Here is a 14,454-nt window from a genome sequence, read left to right on the forward strand (position 1 = left end):
AACAAAATGCCAATTACTGGACTGAAGGCATTCAAATGGTTCAGTGGGCATGTAATTGGGTGGCAATGATGAGTTAAAGGAGTTTACAGAGGAAAAGGAAGTTAGAAATGGGTCAATAGTTGGAGAGACAGAAGGAATGGTGGTGAGCTTTGAAAAGAGAGCGGACGACAACCTGTTTTGAAAGTGATGCGCGGAAGAAAGCCCTCAACCAAAACCGAACAGATGAACTGTTCATTTATTTCATTATTGTTTGTGGGAACTTGCTGTGCACAAATTGGCTGCTGCGCTTCATACATTACAACAGTGACTACACTGCAAAAAGTACTTCATTAGATGCAAAGTGTTTTGGGGGGGGGGGGGGGTCCTGAAACACATTATAAAGGAAGATTTGCATTTATAGAATGAAGGAAAGGAGACCGACGATATTGGCAAGCTCAGGGCAGAGAAGTAATTGTTGAATGGTTAGGAACTAGGTCGGGAGTGTGTCAGGGAAGCAGGTGGTGGTTGGAACGATGGTGAGGAGTTTGATGAGAACTGTTGGCAAGGATGCAGGGGGCAGGGAAAGAAGGTTGAATCAGGTGTTTAGTGATGAAGAGCCCTTGACCCAATTGCTGCTTTCATTCTGCTGACCCTTGTGTGTCAGGAAAGTAACTCATTCCGCTCCACTATAGGTGAAAGCCATTCAAAACTTTAGAACTCTTGACTCCCTTGGTTTTAACTTTCTCCTACAATCTTTGTGCTTTAAAAGCTCAATGTTACCATCTCCTAATGATTATTTCCTGATTTACCTTTTCTTTTAGTCTCATCAACATTGACCTGTGTTCTGTACTATGGACCTTGGCTTAACATTAATTTTTTTTAATAATCAGTAATTGCGTTCATGACTGCTGTCTGTTGAATTGAAGAATGTGGAATTTTTTATTTGCTCCTATTTATACAACATTGCGTGTTGTGCAGTAAGTCTTGGGGGCGTGGGTGGAATGGGGAAAGTGATGTAGTCCACATGCCATGTAATCCAACTGAGTAAGGGCAAAAAACACAATTACACAAGACCACGGTTTAATCCTAAAATACTGACAAAAACAAAATCTAATGATTGCCAAACACATTTGCACTTAAAAAGCATAAATAATTTTCATATTTACTTTGAGGTAGTTGCATCACTCCAGTGCTGACACCAGAAATTATGTCTCCTAATATATATTCCTTTACTGGGTATTTCGGTAGCCACGCCAGAATGGGAATGAAGCTGAAGAGTACTAACTTTGCCTTCTTGGTTGAGCAACTATAGAAAAAATAAATATGCAGTACTGCGGTTAAGTAAATACAGTGCTCAGCCTAATTATAACATTGGCAGGGATAGGGGGTAGGTCCTACCACACCGCGCCCCAAGCCTTGGACCACCTGCATGACATTTCTCATCACCATCCATCAGAAATGTGTAATTTTTTTTGATGTCGACAGCTTATAGCAGTTGATGAGACAGATTTTCAGTTAGATTTCAAGAAGACTTTTGAAGGTGGTTGAACGGGTGAAAGAACTCCAGAGTGGAGGGCCACGATGGCTAAAGGTTCTGGCACTGAGCGGAGCAGAGGGTGGGGTGCCACACACAGCAGGAAAGAGTCAAATATCAGAGGAGGGTGCTGGGACATGGTTAAGAGAAATTAGAGGTAGGGTGGGCAAGACAATGATTCAAAATACTCTCAAATCCATCCAATGCCCTGGAGATGGGGAGCCAATGGAGATAAAAAGGACAAGTGAGCAGCACTTAGAATGGGATAGGATGCATTTGATGGAATTTTGGACAAGGCCAATAAGGAGAGCGTTGAATAAGTCAAGCATGGGGGCAATGAAGCCATAAATGAGTATTTTAGTGGCAGTAGTTTGGAGATATGGGCAAAGGCAACCAATATTCAGAAATGGAAATAGGTGGTATTGGTAACACATAGAATGTGTTTAGGATAGGTTTGAAGCTTAGCTCAGGGTCAAGCAGGACACAGATGTTTCACACCATGTGGTTTAGCATAAACAAGCAGCCATGGAGAACAACAGAATCAAGGGCGAAGGTGCAGAAACTCAAATAGGAGCCAAACAGGATGGTTTTGGTCTTCCCAATGTTCAAGTTGGAGACAATTCTGGCTCATTTATAGCTATGCTAGGCAAACAGTGGGAGTCAACAATGGTGGAGAGGTAGAGTTGGGTGTCAGCATATTAAGGGAAGCAGGCACCATGCTTTAAGATCAGTATCAAAGACAGGCATAGAAAAGAGAAAAAGGATAAGAATGGAACCTTGGGCATGACTGTGCAGACACCGGAAAAGAAGCCATTTTAGGGGGGGGGTGTTGGCTGTATTGTGTACAGGTAGAATTGGAACCACGAGAACACAATTCAAACATGTTTATGTATTCAGCGTTTCAAACTGGTCAGGAGGAATGCAACCATGATATATTAGGGACAGGGACTCAATAAAATTAATGCAAGTAAAACAACAGTAGTGAAGAAAATAATGGCACTAAAGTGACAAATCTCCAGGATCAGATGGTTTCCATCCCAGGATTTTAAAGGAAGTAGGGGAGTACATTTCAGATACCCTAACTATAATCTTCCAAAGTTCTCTTGGTTCAGGAACCATTCCTTTAGATTGGAAAATTGCACATGTCACTCAGCTATTTAAAAATGGAGAGAGGGGGAAAGCAGGGAATTACAGACCAGTTAGCCTAACATCTGTTGTTGGGAAATTGCTAGAGTTTATAATTAAGGATAGGGTGAGTGAAAAACTGAAATTTTTCGGTTGATCAGAGAGCCAGCATGGATTTGTGAAAGGCAGGTCATGCCTGACAAACTGGATTGAATGTTTTCAAGAGGTGACTAAAGTAGTGGAAAGGGGAATGTCTATGGATATTATTTATATGGACTTCCAGAAGGCACTTGATAATTAACAGTCTCTTATGTGGGACTTTAAGGTAGAAGCACACAGAATTGAAGGCAAATTATTGACCTGGTTAGAAAATTGGCTAAACGGCAGGAGACAGGCAGTAAGGATAATGGGTAGGTACTCAAATTGGCAGGTAGTGACTAGTGGTGTCCTGCAGGATTCTGTGTTGGGGCCTCAACTATTCACAGTATTTATTAATGACTTAGATGATGACACAGAAAGTCATATATCCAAATTTGCCAATGACACAAAGGTAGGCGGAATTGTAGGCAGTTGGATGGAAGCATAAAATTACAAAGCGATATCGACAGATTAAGTGAATGGGTAAAACTGTGGCAAATGGATTTCAATGTAGGCAAATGTGAGGTCATCCACTTTGGACCTAAAAAGGATAGAAACAGGGTATTTTCTAAATGGTAAAAAGGCTAAAACCAGTGGAGGTCCAAAGAGACTTGGGGTCCAGGTACATAGATCATTAAAATGTCATGAACAGGTAAAGAAAATAATCAAAAAGGCTAACGGGATGCTGGCCTTTATATCTAGAGGACTAGAATACAGTGGAGTAGAAGTTATGCTGCAGCTATACAAAACCCTGGTTAGACCACACCTGGAGTACTGTGAGCAGTTCTGGGCACCACACCTTAGGAAGAATATATTGGCCTTGGAGGGAGTGCAGCGTAGGTTTACCAGAATGATACCCGGACTTCAAGGGTTAATTTACGAAGAGATTTTACACAAATTAGGGTTGCATAACCTAGAATTGATAACGTTATGGGGTGATCTGATCAAAGTTTAATATATTGAGAACAGAGGGTAGATAGAGAGCAACTATTTCCACTGGTTAGGGATTCTAGAACTAGGGGGGCATAGTCTAAAAATTAGAGCCAGACCTTTCAATTGGGTCACCTGTCCTAATTTCTTATGTGGCTCGGTGTCAAATTTTGTGTCTTTTAATACTCCTGTGAAGCACCTTGGGATGTTTTACTACGTTAAAGGCGCTATATAAATACAAGCTGCTGTTGGAGTGAAATTAGGAAATACTTCTACACACAAAGAATGGTACAGTAGAAGTTTGGAACTCTTCTGCAAACAGCAATTATGCTAGAACAACAGTTAATTTTTTAATCAGAGATTGATAGCTTTCTGTTAGCCAAATGTGTTAAGGGATATGGGTCAAAGGCAGGTTTATGGAGTTAGTTCGCAGATCAGCCATGATCTTACTGAATTTCAGAACAGGCTCGAGGGGCTGATTTGCCTACTCCTGTTCCTATGTAATTAATTTTAACATGGATTTCATGGTTTACAAAGCAATAAAGAACTGCATTGCCTTGCCTTGTACTGTATGAAGCTCTACAAGTCAGAAAGCCCAAGATTAGATTCCTTTTCTGTACTAAGTTAGCACTCAGTTTTTACATATGGTGCTGCAGCTCAGCTCAGCTCAAAGAGCTGTAGGTCATAGAGCAAAAGCACTGCAGGTTAATAAATAGGAAAATACAATCAACCCCCAGACTTAGTGCCAAGTAAAACGCACCAAATTTGCGTAACTTTTGCAAATAATCACAATGGAGGCCAGAAGTGACCCATCCTATAAAATGGGTGTTTCTACTCACAAATGCAAAACACCAAGTGACTACAAGCAATGGCTGCTGTGACAACCAAGAAAACAAGTAATATTTTATGCCATGAACCATAATTATTTTTCAAATATTTCATTCATGCTGTATTTCATCTGCTCATATTTGTACATGTACTGCACTTCAGAATTATGAGTCAAGGTAATTTTCTACAGCCTGCCCAATAAAATTTGTGGCCTGAGAATATCGGCTCTGGAAAGTTTATCCAGAGATTGGGGGGCATCATACCAATATCTTGTATAAAACCAATGCTAAACAGATTTACAAAAGTTAGGTTTTTAAACTGTTTAAAAGCAGTTTATTATGCTCTTGCATAGCCATATGGTGCTTAACTGCTTATGGTAATATATACCATTTAACATCTGGTAGACCTGCCTGACTTTTCATCCAACCACGTGAGCTAACTACATGCTAAGTGGTAGTTAGCTTAATATCTGAGCAAATGGTGTTAGTTAATACCAATCTTTCAATCCCATTAACTCCATCTGTGCATAACTGACCTGCTAAACCAGAAAGAGCTTCCGCATAGCAAGTTAAAATTAACAGGGGTTGGGTTGGGGGGGGGGTCACTCAATCCTCATGCATTGCACACCTTTACCTTCAAAACCCCCTTCGCTCTGTCTTCTCAAAGGTTTCACAGATGTTAGCAGTCCCCCAGTACCTTTACCAAGTGGTCATTGACAATGAATGTCAGCAGGATTTTCAACCATAGTGGAACATCATGGATTCTCCAGACACCCATACACAAACCCCTTCCACAGGGGTCACCGTATAATAATCAGGAGTCTCATTTTACTTCCACACTAAATCAGGGTCACTGAAATCAAATATAATGCCCCTTCTGTTGGCCTGGCTGAAATCAAGTTAACTCCGCACAGAAGCAGGTGGGAACCTAGGATCTTCTGGCTTATAGCTCATCACAGAATTAATCAATTAGCCATTAGGGGAGTCAAAGAGCAAGAACTTTTAAGATCACTCCAAAAGGGAAAATGTATTTCCATAAAAAGTCTAATTTTTCTTTTTTGAAAAGGTTATGAAAGTAATCTCTGCCATATACTCTCCTTTTGACGTGACACTTGGTTAATTTAGGATGTCATGGGCAGTGGAAGTAGTAACACGAACAAAGAAAGATAGTTTTGCCGTTGAGTCAAATGCACAACAGCAGAACAGGGAACATTGAGCATGTACAGAACCATTTCCCCTTCTTCCTCCACAAAGCAGATAATTTGAATGAGCCTTTCAACTGGATAATATCTATCTGTAGAGTTTAACAAAAACGTTTCATATGACCAAGTGCCACAATAGCTTGGTGCATTAGCATTCCTGGAGTAGCAAGATGTGGATTCGTATCAGATTACCCTACACTGCAAGCTTCCAACCTACACTTCCCGCCTGAGGATAGGCTGGGAGCGAGAAATTTAATAAAATAAAGGCAAATCAACTATTGTGGGTTCTAGTGATTAGTTAGAGAGCAGGTCACGTGTTTGCACAATGATGCGAGTGGCTTGGGGAAAGAGTGTGGGAGATGACAATTCTTCAAAAATTCAAATGAAACCAATAAGACAAACTGCCATGTCTGGTAAACCTGCTCCACATCAGTTTATAACGTTGAAACTCATCATAAAATAGCAACTTATAAAACATACCGAAAATACTGCAATATCTTCACCCTTCGAGATGACTTCGGCTTTTGCCTCTGATGTAGATAGGCTTGAAAAGATTCCTGATTAAAAACTGGGCGGCTGACATTGTAGCTTGGGACACTCATTTCAGAAACTTCCATACCGGAGGGTGAGCTTTTCATCAAATGCACAAAGTATAGTGGAAGCAGTTTCAAGTGTAAACTTCAATGAATCCACTGCAAGAAAACAGGCAATGGGATTAGATTTATTTTTCTCTCATGCATTCGTTGCTGCTGAAAAATCAGATTTACATACTACAGCACCAATAAACTGCCTACACCTAGAATGTGAAAAATTTAAGTCATTACATTAGCATTTAAAGCAGCTCTGAATCCAACAGGTAACTCCACATCAGTGGTAACCTATATTCCATACAATACAGGAAAACAAAAATGCTTCAATTAATGTTCTGAATACCAAATACAAACGTTCATTTCAAAAGTACCACGTTTCACAGGAAAAAATACTAACCCATAGGATAACCTTTGGCTGAAAAATATACGATCTTATGCATTTGTAAAGCTGTGGCTGGCTCAGGATCTTGTGATTCAAAAGCTAGTTTAGTGAAATAACAGGCATTTATATAAAATAAAACAGAAAATGCTGGAAACACTCAGCAGGTCAGCCAGCATCTGTGGCGAGAAAGAGAAACAGATTTAACACTTCTGGCCAATGACCTTTCATCGGAACTGGAAAGATTTAGGAATTTAACAGTTTTTAAGCACGTAAAGTGTGAGTGAGTGGAACAAAGGGAAAGGCCTGTGATAGAGTGTAGGGCAGGAGTGATCAAGCAACAAAAGGGATGATGGAGACATTTATTTCACAAGAGCTCCTCCCAGAGTCGCATTGCGGATTCCGCCCACTAAGGGGCGCAATGGACATGATCTTCACCGCGCGTCAACTACAAGAGAAATGCAGGGAACAACACCAACCACTGTACATGGCCTTCTTTGACCTCACAAAGGCCTTTGACACGGTCAACCATGAGGGATTATGGAGTGTCCTCCTCAAATTCGGCTGCCCTCAAAAGTTTGTCACCATCCTCCGCCTGCTTCATGACGACATGCAAGCCGTGACCCTGACCAACAGTTCCACCACAGACCCAATTCATGTACGGACCGGGGTCAAGCAAGGCTGTGTGTCATCGCACCAACGCTCTTCTCGATCTTCCTTAAGGCAATGCTCCAGCTCACCCTCAGGAAGCTCCCTGCTGGAGTGGAGCTAATTTACAGAACAAACGGGAAATTGTTCAACCTCCATCGCCTCCAGTCCAGATCCAAAGTCATCTCTTCCTCTGTCGTCGAATTACACCTTCAGTGTGCCAGTGCAGCCTTCGGTCGCCTGAGGAAGAGTGTGTTTGAAGACCTGGACCTTAAACCTGGCACCAAGCTCATGGTCTACAGAGCAGCAGTGATACCCGCCCTCCTGTATGTCGCAGAGACATGGACCATGTACAGCAGGCAGCTCAAAGCACTGGAGAGGTACCACCAACGCTGCCTCCACAAGATCCTGCAAATCCATTGGCAGGATAGGCGCACCAACGTCAGTGTTCTCACTCAGGCCAACATCCCCGGCATCAAAGCTTTGACCACGCTCGATCAGCTCCGATGGACGGGTCACATCGTCCGCATGCCCGATACGAGACTCCCAAAACAAGCGCGCCACTCAGAGCTCCGACACGGCAAGAGAGCACGCTTCAAGGACACCCTCAAAGCTTCCTTGAAAAAGTGCAACATTCCCACCGACACCTGGGAACCCCTGGCCCAAGACCGCACAAAGTGGAGGAGAAGCATCCGGGAAGGCGCCGAATACCTTGAGTCGCTTTGCTGGGAGCAAGCGGAAGCCAAGCGCAAACAGCGGAAGGAGCGCACGTCAACCCAAGCACCCCACCAACCCACCCCTTCAACCACCTGTGACAGAGACTGCAGGTTCCGCATTGGACTCATCAGTCACTTGAGAACTCATTTTTAATGTGGAAACAAGTCATCTTCGGTTCCGAGGGACTACCTAAGATTTCCAGCATCCATCGTATTTTGCTTTTGTTTGATGTATTTACATAATGCCTTTAACATAGAAAAATGCCCAAGGCGTTTGAGAGGCGCAAGGGAATAACAGACGTCAAGCAAAAGAAGCAGATAATAGCAGGGTGAAGTTAACTGCTCCAGGATCATCTTGGAATGCAAACATAACCCCGGGCTTCTTTTCTCTACTATAAACCATGCCCCCCCCCACCCCCCACCCTACCTCTGAACTTGCATCTTTCTCTAGTTTCTCTCCCATCTCCCCTCATGCCCTCTCTGGGCTCATCTTGTCCATGAGACCCACCTCCTGCTCCTTCGACACTCTTTCCACCAAACTGCTGACCACCCAATTTCCCTTCCTGGCCTCCATATTAGCTGATATTGATAACAGTTCTCTATCAGGTACTGTCCACCTCCCCTTCAAATCTGCCGTCATCACCCCTCTCCTCAAAAAACCCACCTTTGACCTTGCAAACTATCCTCCCTTTCTGCTCCAAAGTTCTTGAACATCTAGTCGCCTCCCAAATCCATGCCCATCTTTGAATTCCTCCAATCAGGTTTCCACACCTGCCACAGTACTGAAAAGGCCCATAAAGTCACAAATGACATCCCATGTGATGTTTAAAAAAAAAAAAATTAATTCCTGGAAATGGGCATTGCTGGCAAAGCCAGCATTTATTGCCCATCCCTAACTGCCCTAGAGAATGTGGTGGTGAGCTGTCTTCTTGAACCGCTGCAGTCCACGTGTTGAAGGTACTCCCACAGCGCTGTTCGGAGAGTTTACTAGGATTTTGACCCAGTGACCATGAAGGATCAGCGATATATTTCCAAGTCAGGATGGTGTGCAACTCGGAGGTGATGGTGTTCCCATGTGCCTGTTGCTACCCTTGTCCTTCTAGGTGGTAGAGGTCACTGGTTTGGGAAATGCTGTCGAAGGAGCCTTGGCGAGTTGCTGCAGTGCATTTCGTTGATGGTACACACTGCAGACATGGTGCACTGGTGGAGGAGGTGAACGTTTAAGATGATGGATGGGGTGCCAATCAAGCAGACTGCTTTGTCTTCGATGGTGCTGAGCTTCTTGAGTGTTGTTGGAGCTGCACTCATCCAAGCAAGTGGAGAGTATTCCATCACACTCCTGACTTGTGCACTGTAGATGGTGGAAAGGCTTTGGGAAGTCAGGAGGAGACACTCGCTGCAGAATATCCAGCCTCTGATCTGCTCTTGTAGCCACAGCATTTATATGGCTGGTTCAGTTACATTTCTGGTCAATGGTGACCCCCCCAGGATGTTGATGGTGGGCGATTTGGCAATGGTAATGCCATGGAATGTCAAGGGGCAGTGGTTAGACTCTCGCTTGTTGGAGCCAGTCATTGCCTGGCACTTGTGGCACAAATGTTACTTGCCACTTATTAACCCAAGCCTGAATATTGTCCAGGTATGCAGCATGCGAGCATGAACTGCTTCATTATCCGAGGAGTTGCGAATGGAGCTGAACACACTGCAATCATCAGCGAACATCCCCACTTCTGAGCATATGATGGGAGTGAAGGTCATTGTGAAGCAGCTGAAGATGGTTTGACCTAGGATACTGCCCTGAGGAATCCCCGCAGCGATGTCCTGTGGCTGAGATGATTGGCCTCAACAACCATAACCATCTTCCTTTATGTTAGGTAAACTGTGGCCATGGTAAACAATCCCTCCTTATCCTTGATACGGTTGACCACACCATCCCCCTCCAACGCCTCTCCTCCATCGTCCAGCTGGGTGGGACTGCACTTGCCTGGTTCCATTCTTATCTAGTCCTAGCCAAATAATCACCTACAGCGGCTTCTCTTCCTGCTCTCGCACAGTTACCTCTGGAGTGCCCCAAGGATCTATCCTTGGCCACCTCCTATTTCGCATCTACATGCTGCCCCTCGGAGACATCGGAAAACAGTCAGGTTCCATATGTACGCCGACGACACCCAGCTCTACCTCACCACCATCTGTCTCAAGCCCTCCTCTGTCTCTCATGTGTCATATTGCTTATCCGACATCCAGTACAGGGTGAGCAGGTATTTCCTCCAACTAAATATTGGCAAGACCGAAGCCATAGTCTTTGGTTCCTGCCACAAGCTCCGTTCCCTAGCCACTGACTCCAGCCCTCTCCCTGGCCACAGTCCGAGGCTGAACCAGACCAGTCACAACCTCTGTCTTATTTGACTTGGAGCTGAGCTTTCGGCCACATATCCGCGCCATCACCAAGACTGCCTACTTCCACTCCAACATCCCCCGACTCCGCCCCACCTCAGCTCATCCAGGTCTTTGTCACCTTTAGACTCAATTATTCCAACACACTCCTGGCTAGCCTCCCACCTTCCCTAAACTTGTACACATCCAAAACTCTGCTGCCCGTATCCTAAGTCGCACCAAGTCCCATTCACCCATCTCCCCCCGTGCTCGCTGATCTACATTGGCTCCCGGTCCAGTAACACTTCAATTTTAAAATTCTTATCCCGTTTTCAAATCCCTCCATGGCCTTGCATCCTCCCCATCTCTGTAACCTCCTCCAGCCCTACAACCCTCAGATCTCATCTATTTTAATCACTCCGCCATTGGCGGCCATGCTTTCAGTTGCCTAGGCCCGAAACTCTAATTCACTCCCTAAACCTCTCCGTCTCTCTACCTCCTTTAAGAGGTGCGCATTAAACCAATCTCTGACCAAGCTTTTGATCTTGTCCTAATATCCCCTTATATGGCTCGGTGTCAAATTTTGTTTGACAACGCTCCTGTGATGCACCTTGGGACATTTTACTGCATTAAAGGCACTATATAGATGTTGTTGAACCTTGACCAAAAAGGTATGTGTTAAGAGTTTTAAAAAAGGAGGAAACAGAAGTGGACAGGCAGAAAGACTTAGGGAGGGAGGTTCATAATACAGAATCTAAGTGGCTGAAGACTTGGCCGTCAACAGTGATGCGGAGGGAAAGGGATGCACAAGAGGCCCGAGTCAGAGGGATAGAGAGTCCCAGGTGGGAGGTAGGGTGGGTGTTCACTGCTGGAGAAGGAGAAAGGGAGGGCCAAATCCATAGAAGGATTTGAAAACAAGGATGGGAATTTTAAATTTGAAGTGTTGGTAGGACCAGGCACTGCTGAGTAATCAGACAAGAGAGAGATGCTGAGGAGGAGTGACTAAAAGCTTGGCCAGAGATGGTTTAAGGAGGACCTTAAAGGAGAAAAGGGAGATGGAAAGGCAAGGGGTTTGAGGAGAGAATTTCATAGTGTGGGGCTGAGACGGCTGAAGCATGGCCGGCAATGAAAAGACACATTTATATAGCACCTTTCACAACCTCAGGGCATCCCAAAGCACTTTACAGCCAATTTGCATACAGCAAGGTGATAATAACCAGATAATATGTTTTAGTGGTGTTAATCAAGGGATAAATAATGGCCAGGACAATGATGGGTCGAAGGGAAGGGGGCTGCAGAGTAGATTGGAGTCAGAGGAACGCTAGTGTTCTTGGTATGAGGGGGTGCGGGGAAAGCATTGTAGGAGAGATAGGGAGGGCAAGGCCATGACGAGGATTAATCATGGAATTTTAAATTGGAGGAATTGGGCGACCAGGAGAAAATGTAAGGAGAGTGTGCTAGTTTAGCAGGACTTGGGGCAGGATAGGATACAGGCGGTGCAGTTTTGGATGAGCTGAAGTTTATGGAGGGTGAAGGATGAAAGGCAGGCATGGAAAGCATCGATAGTTGAGACTGGAGGTGACAAGGTGAAGGTTTCAGGGGTAAATCAGCTGAGCAGGGGCAGGTGGGCAATGTTACGCATGTAGGAATAGGTGGTCTTTGTGATGGAGAAGATTTGGGGTTGGAAGTTCAACTCAGGGTTGAATAGGACACCGATATTGCAAACAGTCTGATTCAACCAGAGACAGTGGCTGGGGAGGGGGGATGAATTGGCGATAATGGTTTGTGGCCCGCAAGGGGGGGGGGGGGGAAGAAAGAGAAGGGGGGGGAAAAGAGAAAGATAATGGCTTCAGTTTCCCGAATGTTTAAATGGAGGAAATTGCGGCTTGTTCAAGACTGAATAACAGACAAGCACAGATGCAGTGGAGAGGTCAAGAGAAGTGGTGTTGTCATCAGCGTACACCTGGAAACTGACCCCAGGTCTGAATGCTATTACCAAGGGGCAGCATGGAGATGAGATGGAGGAGGAGGGCCCCTAGAACAGATCCTTGGGGAATTTCAGAGGTAACAGAGCAGGACCTGGAAAAGACATTGTTGGAGATGTAACCAAAGGGCCATCCGAAAGCACCTCACTGTTAATGAAGTACTTTTTTTTTTTTTTTTGAAGTGTAGTCACTGTTGCAACACAGCAAGGTCCCAGAAACAGTAATGAAGTAAATGACCAGGTCATCTGTTCTAGGTGTTGGTTGAGGGATAAATGTTGGCCGGGACACTGGGAGAACGCCACGGCTTTTCTTCAAATACTGGCATGTGATCTTTTACATCCACCCCATAGGCACTATATAAATGATTTCATAGATGGTGAACATTAAAGAAATTTGGCAGTTAGCTGTAATTATGCTGCTGTGAAAGCTGATCTGGATGCACTTTAAAGAAAAAAATGTTTTTTTTGTAATTCCCTCTGATTTTTAAATGCAAGTTGTGCTTTGTCTTGCTATTCCAACATTTTCCTACAAATATGCAGTGATGGCTTTTTAATATAGGTCCTGGCTATGCCTGCTTTTTTGTGGAATACATGGAACATTCTTTGTTACAGTCCTACTCAGGTCCCCCCCTTCACCTCTTCTTCAGGTACACTGATGACTGCATCGCTGCCACTTCATGCTCTTGCCCCGAACTGGATAATTTCATCACTTTGCTTCACATTTTCACCCCTCCCTCGCCTTCACATGGTCCATCGCCAACTCTTCTTTTCCTTGACTTCTCTATCTCCATTTTTTAGGATAGGCCATCAACCAACATCTACTATAAGCCCACCGACTCCCGTAGCTCCCACTTCTTGCAAGGACTCTATTCCATTCTCCCAGTTCCTCCGTCTCATCTGACAATGCCACCTTTCAGACCAGTGCTTCCGATAAGTCTTCCTTTTCCTTCAACTGAAGATTCCCCTCCACCGTGGTTGGCAGGGCCCTTGACTATGTCCGCTCTATTTATCACACTTGTGTCCGCACACCTTCCCCCCTCCTAGAAGCAAGATAGGGTCCCCCTTTGCCTCACCTTGCACCCCACAAGCCTCCACATTCAATGGATCATCCTCCACCATCTCCAGCGCGATGCCACCAAACACATCTTCCCCGCCCCCATCAGCATTCCAAAGGGACCGCTCCCCGACACCCATGTCCACTCTTCCATCTCCTCCAACACTCGCTCCACTTCCCCTGCAAGCATAGGAGATGCAACACCTGCCCTTTCACCTCCTCCCTTCGCACCTTCCAGGGCCCCCAAAACACTTCTTCCAAGTGAAATAACAATTTACTTGTACTTCTTTCAATTTAGTATACTGTATTCACTGTTGACGATGCTGTTTCCTCTACATTGGAGACCAAAGGCAGACTGGGTGATCCTGATCACTTTGCTGAACACCTCTGTTCAGCACACAACCATGACAATGAGCTCCCGGTCGCTTACCATTTTAATTCTCCGCCCCAATACCACTCTGACCTCTGCCTCCTGCACTGTTCTAATGAAGCTCAAGAAACAGCACCTCATCTTTTGAGTAGGTACTTTACAATCTTCCAGACTCAACAATTCCATATCATAACCACTGCTCCCATTTTTTTGGACAGCAGGTGCTGATCATGATTCTGCTGCTGTCATTTACAGCTCCTCTAGACCCCTCTTGTTTCTTTACTTGTCCTATTACTACCCCCTTTTGCACCATGATCCTTTTTGTCATTTAATGACCAATACTAAAGCAAAATACTGCAGATGCTGGAAATCTGAAATAAAAACAGAACTCAGGGGGTCAGGCAGCAGCTATGGAGAGAAAAAACAGAATTAACGTTTCAGGTTGATGACCTCAAGTTTGTGCCATTTAATTACTCCTACATTCCTTTCGATCACAGACATTCCCTTTTGTTTTTTCTTCCTTCCCACCCCCACCCTTGCTTAAAACCTGTTACACCTGTAACATTTTCCAGTTGACAAAAGGCTGTTGACTTGAAACATTAACG

At 44.6% G+C, this 14,454-nt stretch overlaps 1 protein-coding gene across 5 annotated transcripts in view; it reads right to left on the minus strand.

Moving 5' to 3' along the window:
* The window catches only part of slc26a5 (solute carrier family 26 member 5), a 90,078-nt gene that overhangs the window by 49,925 nt on the left and 25,699 nt on the right, over window positions 1-14,454 (minus strand). For all 5 annotated transcript variants that reach the window (XM_086010445.1, XM_086010446.1, XM_086010443.1 and 2 more), the window contains 2 exons: window positions 6,216-6,427; window positions 1,146-1,285 (listed from right to left, as the gene is read on the minus strand). In XM_086010445.1, coding sequence (XP_085866571.1) covers window positions 1,146-1,285; window positions 6,216-6,373 — 298 coding nt within the window. In that variant the 5' untranslated portion in view covers window positions 6,374-6,427. The remainder of the gene's footprint in view (window positions 1-1,145; window positions 1,286-6,215; window positions 6,428-14,454) is intronic.

Source organism: Somniosus microcephalus, chromosome 17 (genome assembly GCF_052327205.1).
Source record: "Somniosus microcephalus isolate GS21.2 chromosome 17, FLI_Smic_1.0, whole genome shotgun sequence".
Lineage (NCBI taxonomy): Eukaryota > Metazoa > Chordata > Chondrichthyes > Squaliformes > Somniosidae > Somniosus > Somniosus microcephalus.